General features: G+C 52.8%; 4 protein-coding genes across 4 annotated transcripts; 2 read left to right on the forward strand and 2 right to left on the reverse strand.

The window, feature by feature from the left end:
* PSV08DRAFT_390849 (TLC domain-containing protein) lies at positions 1-1,285 on the reverse strand (the record flags this gene model as incomplete). The annotated part of the gene is made up of 2 exons (XM_014227014.2): positions 1-707; positions 776-1,285. The coding sequence occupies 2 exons, from the start codon at positions 1,283-1,285 to the stop codon at positions 237-239; spliced, it is 981 nt and encodes a 326-aa protein (XP_014082489.1). The 3' UTR covers positions 1-236.
* Positions 1,286-1,682: 397 nt separating this feature from the next.
* PSV08DRAFT_362423 (uncharacterized protein) lies at positions 1,683-3,160 on the forward strand (the record flags this gene model as incomplete). Its single annotated transcript, XM_066093025.1, has 3 exons — positions 1,683-1,745; positions 1,871-2,592; positions 2,662-3,160. The coding sequence occupies 3 exons, from the start codon at positions 1,683-1,685 to the stop codon at positions 3,080-3,082; spliced, it is 1,206 nt and encodes a 401-aa protein (XP_065949132.1). The 3' UTR covers positions 3,083-3,160.
* An 82-nt stretch (positions 3,161-3,242) lies between these two features.
* PSV08DRAFT_299722 (superoxide dismutase) lies at positions 3,243-4,977 on the reverse strand. Its single transcript, XM_014227012.2, has 3 exons — positions 4,840-4,977; positions 4,060-4,575; positions 3,243-3,996 (listed from the first exon to the last, which is right to left on the reverse strand). The coding sequence occupies exons 2-3, from the start codon at positions 4,516-4,518 to the stop codon at positions 3,664-3,666; spliced, it is 792 nt and encodes a 263-aa protein (XP_014082487.1). The 5' UTR covers positions 4,519-4,575; positions 4,840-4,977; the 3' UTR covers positions 3,243-3,663.
* A 3,485-nt stretch (positions 4,978-8,462) lies between these two features.
* Positions 8,463-9,628, forward strand: PSV08DRAFT_43175 (uncharacterized protein). Its single transcript, XM_014227011.2, has one exon. It carries the CDS (start codon positions 8,715-8,717, stop codon positions 9,504-9,506), a length of 792 nt encoding a protein of 263 aa, XP_014082486.1. The 5' UTR covers positions 8,463-8,714; the 3' UTR covers positions 9,507-9,628.
* The last annotated feature ends 199 nt before the right edge of the window (positions 9,629-9,827 follow it).

A 9,827-nucleotide genomic window follows, 5' to 3' on the forward strand; every position in this document is an offset into this window, starting at 1 on the left:
TTTTTTGTACTTCTGATATGGTATTTATTTCATCGCAATTTGTATGTAATTATTCTCTCCCACACGTATGAGCCTTTCGTTATACACATTCCATTCGTCATAAGAGATGGGTATCATCGTCATCCTTCCTTGAAAGATCCCAACTGCCTCAGCAGTTTCAAAGCAACTCGCTTAAGTAAAACCAGAAGGAAAACACACACTTCAACTGGACCAATTTCTTTCTCTCATGTCGACATTTACTGGCTCTTCTTGGCCTGCGCCTTTTCATCCGCAGGCACAAACCTCTTGCGAACAGCCTTGATCATCTGGTTGAACCAGAAGAAGTTGAGCATGCTCAGCGCCGTGTTACCGACAAGATAGACGCATACCAGCCACATAGGGAGGTCACCGTAGCAGTTTGCAGATCCATCAAGACCCGTGCTGCTATTAGTGCTTCCCTCGCATTTTTGTGCTTCCAGGAGTGAAGTCATGCTGTCAGTCTGCGACATGGTCAAAGCCTTGTAAATATCCGAGTAAATCATAATGGACTGGTAAGTTCCCCAGACAATGCGGCAACCAAAAAAGGTCACAAGCAGAGCGATGCCGTTGTAGAGCTGGAGCTTGGATCCCGTCATTCCGAGCTTGTCGCAAAACCAGTGGATATTAAGGAACGGGGTGGATAGCTCGTAGAGGACAAAAGAGAGACCGTAGTAGTTTCCAAAGGGTTTCTGGTGCACGAGTCAGCTTGGGTTTGCGACACACGGCCCAAGAGGGCGGGTGGGTTGCCGCGACTTACGAAACCGATGCAAGTTACGGCCAGAGCGCCGATGGCGTGGATGAGCGCACTGACGCCAGCAATACTAATGTATTGTGTCGATATTTGGAGATCCCAGAGGAAGTAGCCGGCAGCAAAGCCTTGGACCATGCCGCTTGCTGGCGTGTAGCCCCAGAGCCTTCCCCTCCAGTCCATGGCGTGTCGTTCTTCATCCTTGAAAATGACCCACAACGCAGCGGCGCATATGAAGAGAGACTGGATCATGGAGACCCAGTGAATGTCCCAGTTGAGTCGCGTGCGCTTGTTGAAGCCATGGTAGGCTTTTGGGCATACTAGTCGCGAGATAGCCGGCGAAAGGACATAGAGGATGAAGTGGTATCCGAGGAAACCGAGGAATATCTCGTGGACATGGTAAGGGAGAGTCGTCAGGCTCAGTTTGTCAGCGAAGGGCTTGCTTGCTTGGACAAGCAGCGAAGGTGGGGGGAGAGGATCCCGCATGTTGGGTCTGAGAACAGTATCGACTAGAGACATGGTATCAGTATTTTGTCGTATGAGGCACCGACAAAGGAAGAAAAGCAAAAGCAAAAAGAGGGATTTACCAGATGGGCAGGGCTACATGTTCCGCGTATATATATTGCATGCGATTCAGGGTCGAGTGGTTAGCGATGGCCAGGGTTTCTTCCTGTTGCGTCTGAAGTATCGTCTTGTCGAACACTTGATGCTCCGAAAGTCCGCACTACGCGCACATGGCTAGATCGCCAGGTCGTCACATGCGGGGCTGGCGATCGAACATGGTGCAAAGCTTGCCCTGCACGCTAAGCCAGGCCTTGGCTTGGAGGGCTTTGGGCGCGTGCATGACCATCTGCCGGCTCAATCGATCCTCGCCCGCAATCAGCGTCATTCTGCAGCCTGTGGTCAGGACGTGTCTATGTACCTGCGTGCAGCCAGCATCTGCTTTCCACCCACCATCGACGGCGACCCCGACGGCTGTGTACGTGTATTTGTAGGCAGTGCATCCGAGTACGTACATAGACAGGCCCGCTCATCCGCACCCTCTGGAGCAGCATGGCGTGCCCTTCAGAAACACTAACCAAACATGGTGCCTGTGGATGACAGCCCACCACGCACCGAGCCTCTTCGTCGCAAGAAACTCCGATTCCCTCTCGGCGGCCCCACACCTTACCGCCCGACTTTTCTGCCGCCCTCGACATCGTGAAGCTGGAGCTTGCATCTGGTCTGGGAAGAGACCGCGCTGATCCGCGCCTCCAGCCAACCGCCTGGCTGCACCCATACCTGTCGCAAAACATGAGCGAGCGAGGCGACGTCACGGCGCAAGCTGCCGAAAGAGCAGGCACGGGCACGCCGCCTGTTGATGATGGCGCCGCGGATGCGCAGGCTGGCCAAAACAGCAAAAAGCGCAAGAACGGCAAGGAGCCCGAGGCCAACAAGAAGCCCAAAGTGATTGAGAACAAGGCCATTTGGATCTCCAACCTGCCCCCAGACACGACTGCCAAAGAGATTGAAGATGAGTTCTCGCGCTTCGGCATCATTGACAAGGGCGCCGATGGCCAACCACGTATCAAAATGTACATGGACGACGAGACGGGCAAGTTTACGGGCAACGCCATGGTTGTCTATTTCCGCAAGGAAGCCATTACCAATGCCGTCAACATGATGGACGATTACGTCCTCCGCCCCGGTGACTACTCCAACGGCACCATTCGCGTCGAGCCCGCAAAGATTGAGCACAAGAAGGAGAGGGACGGCGACAAGATTGCCTCGAAACTCACACGCAAGGACAGAAAAGCATCGGAGCGCAACAGGGCAGAATTGAACCGGTAAGTTGGGCTACTTTGGCACCCCCCCATGCCGCCTACACCATGATGCGTTCACTAACACTAGTGCAGCAAACTCAACGAATGGTCCGACAACGAAGAAGAAGTCGCCGAAGCATTTGCGCCCAAGAAGAACAAGTGGGCCAAAGTGGTCATCATCAAGCACGCCTTCACGCCCGCCGAGCTAGACGAAGAGCCAGAAGCCTATCTCGAGATCAAGGAGGAGATGCGCGAGGCGGCCGAGGAGTACGGCGAAGTTACAAATTGCACCCTGTACGACAAGGAGCCCGAGGGCATTGTCACTGTGCGGTTCCGCGAGTTTGAGCCTGCGGAAAAGTTCATGGCGGATTACCAGGGCAGAGGGTACCAGAGGAGGAAGCTGGCTCTTTCACTTGCCGAAGATAAGCCGCGCTTCAAGAAGTCTGCTCGGGGCGACGAGCCGGATAGCGACGAGGGCGAGGCGGACCGTGTGGCGTCAACGGCTGGCGGGTAAAAAAAACGGCTGGTTTCATTTGCTTTCTTTGTTTTGCTTTGTTTCATTTGAACTTTTTTCCACTCTCTCTCTCTCTCTTGCAACCGCGTTTGGTTGACAATGGCATTTTTTTTTTGAAGCTCAAGCCACGCTAAGCGATCCATATGCGATTTAGTTTGTTGGAGCCGATACCCTTAATTAATATACTAGCTACACGATACATTGAAAAGCCACTTCGGCTGGCTTCGAACAGGCATGAATGATTCCAAATCAACTCAAAAGAAAAATTGAACTAAAACATTTTTCCGCATTGCTGGTCTCTAAATTTGGAAATAAAACTACAGTAAGGAGGAGGGAAAAAAGAAGGAGGGAAAAAAAGGTGTGTGACCATGTACAAATGCACACAAGCCACAAGAAATTGCCAAAACATTATACCATGTCCTCCCCTTGCCTTGCCATTTCCTTTATCAAGGCTGGCAAGACCATGGACATTAAATCTTTCGCTTTCATCTGGTATCAATGACAATCATAAAAAAAAAGAAGTAAAGAATCGAATAACAAAGAAAATTCCGTAATGGTGTGTTGTGCGTCGTAGCCTTTGTTTACAAGGCAAAGATTGCGGCAGCGGCAGCGGCGAACAGAGCACCTACGCCACCAACAGTCTTTGGAGCAGCACCGGGAAACTCTAGTGGGCTTGAGGATGTGGCCGAGGGGGCGCTGGGGAAGGTGGGCTTGCCAGCAGTAGGCGCGGGAACAGTGCCGTTGTAGCCAGCGGCGCCAGTAGGGATGCTGTAGCCGGTAGAGGCCATGGTCGAAGTGGAGCAGTCTTCAGACTTGGGAGGCTCAGTTGACACACCGTCAGCGACCTTTTCAAAGTTGGCACATGCAATGCGGGTCTTGTTGGCAAAGTGAAGCACAAACGAGAGCGAACCAAACTATTGGTGTGTTAGTTCAACTGTGGCTGCTCATAGTTTTGCGAGGCCGGGGGGGTAACTTACAAAGGCAGGATTGGAAGGCAGAGTAGCAGAGTACAAGTCTGTGTACTCGGCGGAAAACTCTTGAGTGCTGAAGTTTCCGTACTTGCCGCTCAAGTCGCCAGTCTGGCAGGTCTCGGGCGCGCTCGCGTTGCACGGCATGGTCTCGCCGTAGTGGTAGGGGTCCAAGTGACCACCAGTAGCAGTGCAGTTGCCGTCGGCAGGGACAGGCTTGGCATGGATGTGGTACATGAACGGGCCGCCAGTGGCTGGGAGACCGGCAAAGTGAACGCTAAACTTGACACCCTTGCCGTCGGCACCGGTGGTACCCTCAATGGTACCCGAGAGGGAGCTTCCGGCCTTCTGGGGAAGCGTAGCAACGTACGTTGCGCCGATGGGGTTGTCTGTTACTACGGGGGCGTTGGTAGACTGAGCGGTGACTGCAGAAGCCGCGGCCAGGATGGAGATGACGGAGACAAGCATCTTGATTGTGTGCGTGTGTAAGGGCTATGTGTTGAAGCAGACTAAGCGAGCGACTGGCTGTGTAGTGGTTTAGCAAAGTGAAGGTGGAAGTGCAAGCAATTTGTAGGCGGAGGGTATGTGAAGGAAATGAAGTGGAGCAGCTGCCAAGTATATGTATATGAAGCGGCACAGCGGGAGTGCCGCCAGGAAATTAGGAAAGCGCAACCCTTATGACAGGAAGGAAACACAAAAGAAAATAGTAGCGAGGAAAAACCGACGTCATACTGGGGCCTGGGAAGGGAAGGAGCAGAGGAGGGCAAATAGAGCCGAGGGCAGGCTTACCGATATTAGAGGCTGGAGCTGGCAAGTGTGTACTTATACAGTAACGTAGTATTAGTGTTTACAGGACACGAGGCGAGCGAGTGTGCAGGCAAAAGGCAGGGCAGGATGAGAGGAGCTGTACAGGAACGAGGTGAGGATGGGCAGAGAGATGGGCGAGGGCGAAAATTATATAGACGTGTGTAGAGCAGGATGCTAAGAAGAGGCACGGCAGCAGCAGGGTCAGAGGTTGGGCCCATTGTCCACGTCGGCGGCAGTACTGTGCTGCTAGTAGCAGAGCCAAAAGCTGGCGTGCACCCGCCGTGCGTGCCTCAAAGCTTGGTGAAGGCTGGGGCGCTGTCATTGGCGCAGTGGCAGGGCCGACAGGGCATTGGCTTGAAACCATGTTGTTTGTCGTCGTCGCTTGTGCATATCGACTGGTAGTTTCGAAACATCGAGGCGCATGGGCGCTTTGCTGGCCAATCGCTGTGGGGGCGGGCCTGGTTCCTGAACCCCAGCTAACCTCACGTACGCAGCCTGTAAGCCCGTCGCCTCCCAGCCAGCTGTGTCTTCAGCCACCCATTGCCTACTGCCAACCTTCCTCGACGCTGGAGTCTGCCATGGTCGCATGCAGCCACCCCCCCCTCCCCCTCCTGCTTCTGGCCATCCTCGCCGCTCGCCGTGTCCTTTTTGTCGCACTGCCGTGTCTGCGACTGCTTTTGCGCAAACGCCTCTTGTTTGGTGATCATCTTCTCGCGCCTGTTCCGGCTGCGGGGGCCTAAGCTCCGCCAACTGCCGCGCCAGCGCCATGCATCAGCCTTGCAACCAGTCCAATTTTAACTTTGACCCCATACACTGCCAGAGCCTCAGGGAAACACTTTCTTCCTCGCGCTAGCCCTGGCCCGTTTCGACCACCCAAGACACCGTAACACACGCCAAACAGGCGTTCCTGAAGCCAGTGTTGCAAATGCCCTCTTTTTTTGGCTCCTCCCTCATGTTGCTGAGGCACGACCAGGGAGGGATCCACGGCACGGCAACAACGGATGTGAGATGAAGCGAGACACCACAGTATTGCCGGTCAACTGGCATCAAGCTTTGTCGCCCAGTGTGACTTGCCCAATCACACCGCCTTGCCGCCTACAAATCACGCAGGCTAATATCCTATTGATTAATTCCATCTGCTTTACTTCACACCCTAGCGTCCACACACACACTCCTCTTTCCCAAACAATCCAAGAGAAACACTTACATAAACAATACCACGCTCAATTGTGGATGCGAAAGCCACTGCAATAACCCCCTGCCCGCGCCACACTGCTTGACACTGATACACTCTCGTCATCCGGTCATGGCTAGCCTTCTACCTCTTTCCTTGCTTACGACGCACATGTGGCCTTTGTCGTGGCTAATGGCTGCTACCGCATGATTTCTTCTCAAGATGCTCCATCGCTCCGATAGTATTATGCAACACCCCATGCCTATACGGCTCCCAGCTCTTGATCGCTGCCCCGAGCAAAAAAAAAAGTCCAATTCGAGCAGAAGCAGTCCATATTGAATTCGGTGTATGCCACATGGAAAAGGAGTGATGTGCCGGATAGGGAAGGGCCTTTGCTTGTTCTAATGGGCAGGCGCACAGTTGCGGAGCCAGCGAAGAAGGGCAGAGTGATTAGACCGTCAAAATCCATAGTCGAATTGGCTGATCCTGTGAGACTAGATGCTCTGTGAGACACTCAAAAAGTAGTTCCTATGGCATTGAGCGACTTGTAGAAACCCATGCTAGCGATAAAGATTGAGTCCATGGTACATTCCATACATACGTAGTGGCATGGTTTTTGCTCGATTGTGCATATACCGCATAAGTAGTACACAACCTCTTGCTGATCCATGAACTTGACGTCTGTACCGCTGACGTGAGCAAGACTGGTTCATGCACGAATCTTCAGAGGAACAGCGTCAAAGCGTAATATCCTTGGTGCTTCCATCCTAGCTTCGGCCAAATCGAATCTTTTGTTGTCGTCTCTTCGCACTGAGGCCGTATGCCCCAAGTTCATCTACGTCAGCGTGTATCGTATGCAACTTTGTACGTAGCGCATCTTGGCATCGCACTACTCAACAACGCTTGAACGTACTAAATGCACTTTGACAGCCCTGACATTCAATTTACTACTACGTACTTTGGCTCCGGGTAATTCTTTAAATGTTAGCATCGTCTTGGCACACACAACACGGTTTTGTCGCCTTTGTCCGTTGGAGGTTCAGGGCTGATTGACATCTGTATTTGTGTATGAGAGAACGCCGAGAGTGCTTTGCTATGCAGGTAGTAGTAGAGGTATTCTTCCGCTCCGGCTTGGCGTACTAGTATCCTTAGACTCGGTCATAGTAATGAAATTCGACACCAAACTCTTTCCACCAACAGCGCTGGAAAAGAGTATGCCACCTGGTCTACGTTGCTGTGCTGCAGGTCAGCCATGTTGTGCCTCTGCGATGTCCGTTTTCACTGTTGGTGAATTTACAACATCTCTGTCAGCGTCACTGATGATCAAGCGGTCCAAAGTCTATCAGTCGTGACTCTTTTGTCTACTTGATTACAGTGTCATGGTCCTCTTGGAGGGGAACACGTTTCTGTTGTGTGATTTCTGAGAATGTTACGTCCGCATCGCTGGGTCTCTGGTACCATACGAGGCAGACATGTTCCTAGTTGGGATTGGTGTTGATATCGAAAAAGGGTCTTTCTTCAAGAACCCCAGTCTTGGCAAAGTGATCGTCTATCCAAATACGCCTCGATATAGATCCGGTTGATCGACGACACGAACAAAGCTGGAGGAAATGCTGCTAATCGTTGTAGGGTTAAGTAACAGAAGGCAAATCAAAACTTTAGATGCAAAACCTCCAACTGCGTACTTTGCCTTTATATATGCTGGGGAGATTGAAACCAAGAAATTGGCTCATGCGACTATCACGCGCAAACCTGCTCAAACCCCAGTACGTGCGTACTGCTTACCATACTTACGCATCAGGCTCCACTGCATATAGCATCAACAAGATCCCCATCTATCGAGATGAGCATTATCAGATCATCTCTGATACTATGGATTCTTCAGTCTGCTACACTTAGTGGCTCTTGCTCAGAATCTTTGGTAAAGACCCTGGTCGGTTTCCTTAGGTGAAGCTTTGACTGGGTAAAAGTAGGTTTCCATCCACACACACACACGCGCGCGCACGGATAGAGGATGAAGTCCATAGATCAACTAGTGTGACGACGGGAATAACAATCGACTCTCACTGAGGGTGTTTCGTATCTGAAGCAGTATTTGATGTTCGTGTTTGTGCCTGACAGCGCATGAGGTGGTGTGCATGTGGGCGGCGTAATCGGTCTGCTGCAAGCAGGCGCAGCGCATCTTGGCTGTCCCTCGCAGGCTACGACAAGGACAAGTTCGGGGCAGGTTCGTCAGAGTTGCAAGCGTAATGGTGGGCGCAAGTGGGAAAAGATCATCAGGGCCTTGGACGTTGCCATGCACGTGTTGCGGGCCAGAGCCGTCGAATCCAGCGGTGAACCAATCAGGCTTTACGTCACCGTGCCAACGAATCCGGGCTGGGCAGAGACACACACCACAGCCGCACCGGCCGCGCGCCCATCTATACATCGACCTTGGCCAAACCACACCATCTGCTGCCCATATTCCCTTCCGCTACTGTCAATTGTGTGCCACTTAGCGCACCCATTGTTCTGTATTCCCACCGCTCTTCCGCAACTTGCCTTGTGTGCTCGTCCCCTCCCCCAGCCATCTCCATATCGATAAATCGCTCGTTCTCCTGCCACACCGCAGCCTTTACTGGCGCAAGTCGCATCTCTTCTCCCGCAAAACGCTCGCTCAGCCCACGACCTCTCTTCCTCGAAAATGCGCGCCGCCTTCGCCCCGCTGCTACTGGCACCGCTGGCAGCCCTCGCCGCGCCCGATCTTGTCGCCGACTTTGAGCCCGCCGTCGAGGGACTACCGAACAACGTATACGACTCGATGCCCACGGCCCCGGCAAACGTACAACCCGAGCTCCTCAAAAGACAGGCCAACGCATGCGCAAACAACTACTTCGACTGCGCTCGCCTAGGCGCTCCGGGCCTCTGCTGCCCTCGAACGGCCGTCTGCTCTGCCGACCAGGCCGGCCATGTAGCATGCTGTCCTCAGGGCGCCGCATGCACGGGAGCTCTTGCCGTCCCAACAGCCAACCCCACCGCAACTACGTCAGTGCCATTTGTGATCGCCAGTACAACCACGGGCGGGCCCTTCGTGCAGCAGACGAGCGGCGCAAACCACGGAAGCACGGTACAGAACCAATTCTACCCTTTCCCGTACATACCGACGACTTATCAAAACGCAGCTGCCTGCTCGTCCGCTTATACAAGCTGCCAAAGCGATGCTGCAAGCTGTACAAGTGCTCTTGCCAATGGCGCCCCGGGCGTAACCGTTTCCGCTCCCAATGGCGGTGTTACCATTACCGCTATTCCCAGCGTCGGTCTGTCGTCTGCACAGAGCATTTGCTCAAGCTTGAGTAGCTTGGGCTGCTCCCAGTTGACTGTCGAGGCTTGTCGCGCGTTTGACGGTAATGGAAACGCTGCGTGGAGGGCACCTTGCCGCGATTACCTCATGACTGCCGGAGTTGCCCTCGGCATAGCAGGTCAACTTCTCACATAATTTGCAGATTTCAAGGGCAAGCGAGAGAGAGAGAGATGCAGTCTAGTCACTTTCGATTCTAATGTGGATAAATAATGGCTGGATGTGGAGGTGAATTTTCCTTGTTTTCAAAATACTTGTCAACAGACTGGGGACAGAGTTGGTTCAAAAAAAAACTAACAACTCGTGCTTCGGCACTCGAGGTCAGGTGGTTTTTTGTTCTCGCTCTTTGTTTTCGAGATTGTTTCTCTCTGTCTCATTCCTTTTATCTTTTTTTGGCATTCTTTTTGGCGTTTTTTTTTACGGAAGCGGCTTTCTCCTTCAGTGATGTTTTCATGTGCC

The sequence above is a fragment of the Bipolaris maydis genome, assembly GCF_028858645.1.
Source record: "Bipolaris maydis strain C4 unplaced genomic scaffold PSV08scaffold_7, whole genome shotgun sequence".
In the NCBI taxonomy this organism is placed as follows: domain Eukaryota; kingdom Fungi; phylum Ascomycota; class Dothideomycetes; order Pleosporales; family Pleosporaceae; genus Bipolaris; species Bipolaris maydis.

Bases quoted from the DNA above. Each gene is read 5' to 3' on its own strand.
- PSV08DRAFT_299722 (XM_014227012.2), bottom strand. From the start codon at position 4,518: ATGCTTGTCTCCGTCATCTCCATCCTGGCCGCGGCTTCTGCAGTCACC. The intron at 3,997-4,059 runs GTAAGTTACCCC...ACACACCAATAG, and splicing joins TGCCTTCCAATCCTGCCTTT to TTTGGTTCGCTCTCGTTTGT.
- PSV08DRAFT_43175 (XM_014227011.2), top strand. From the start codon at position 8,715: ATGCGCGCCGCCTTCGCCCCGCTGCTACTGGCACCGCTGGCAGCCCTC.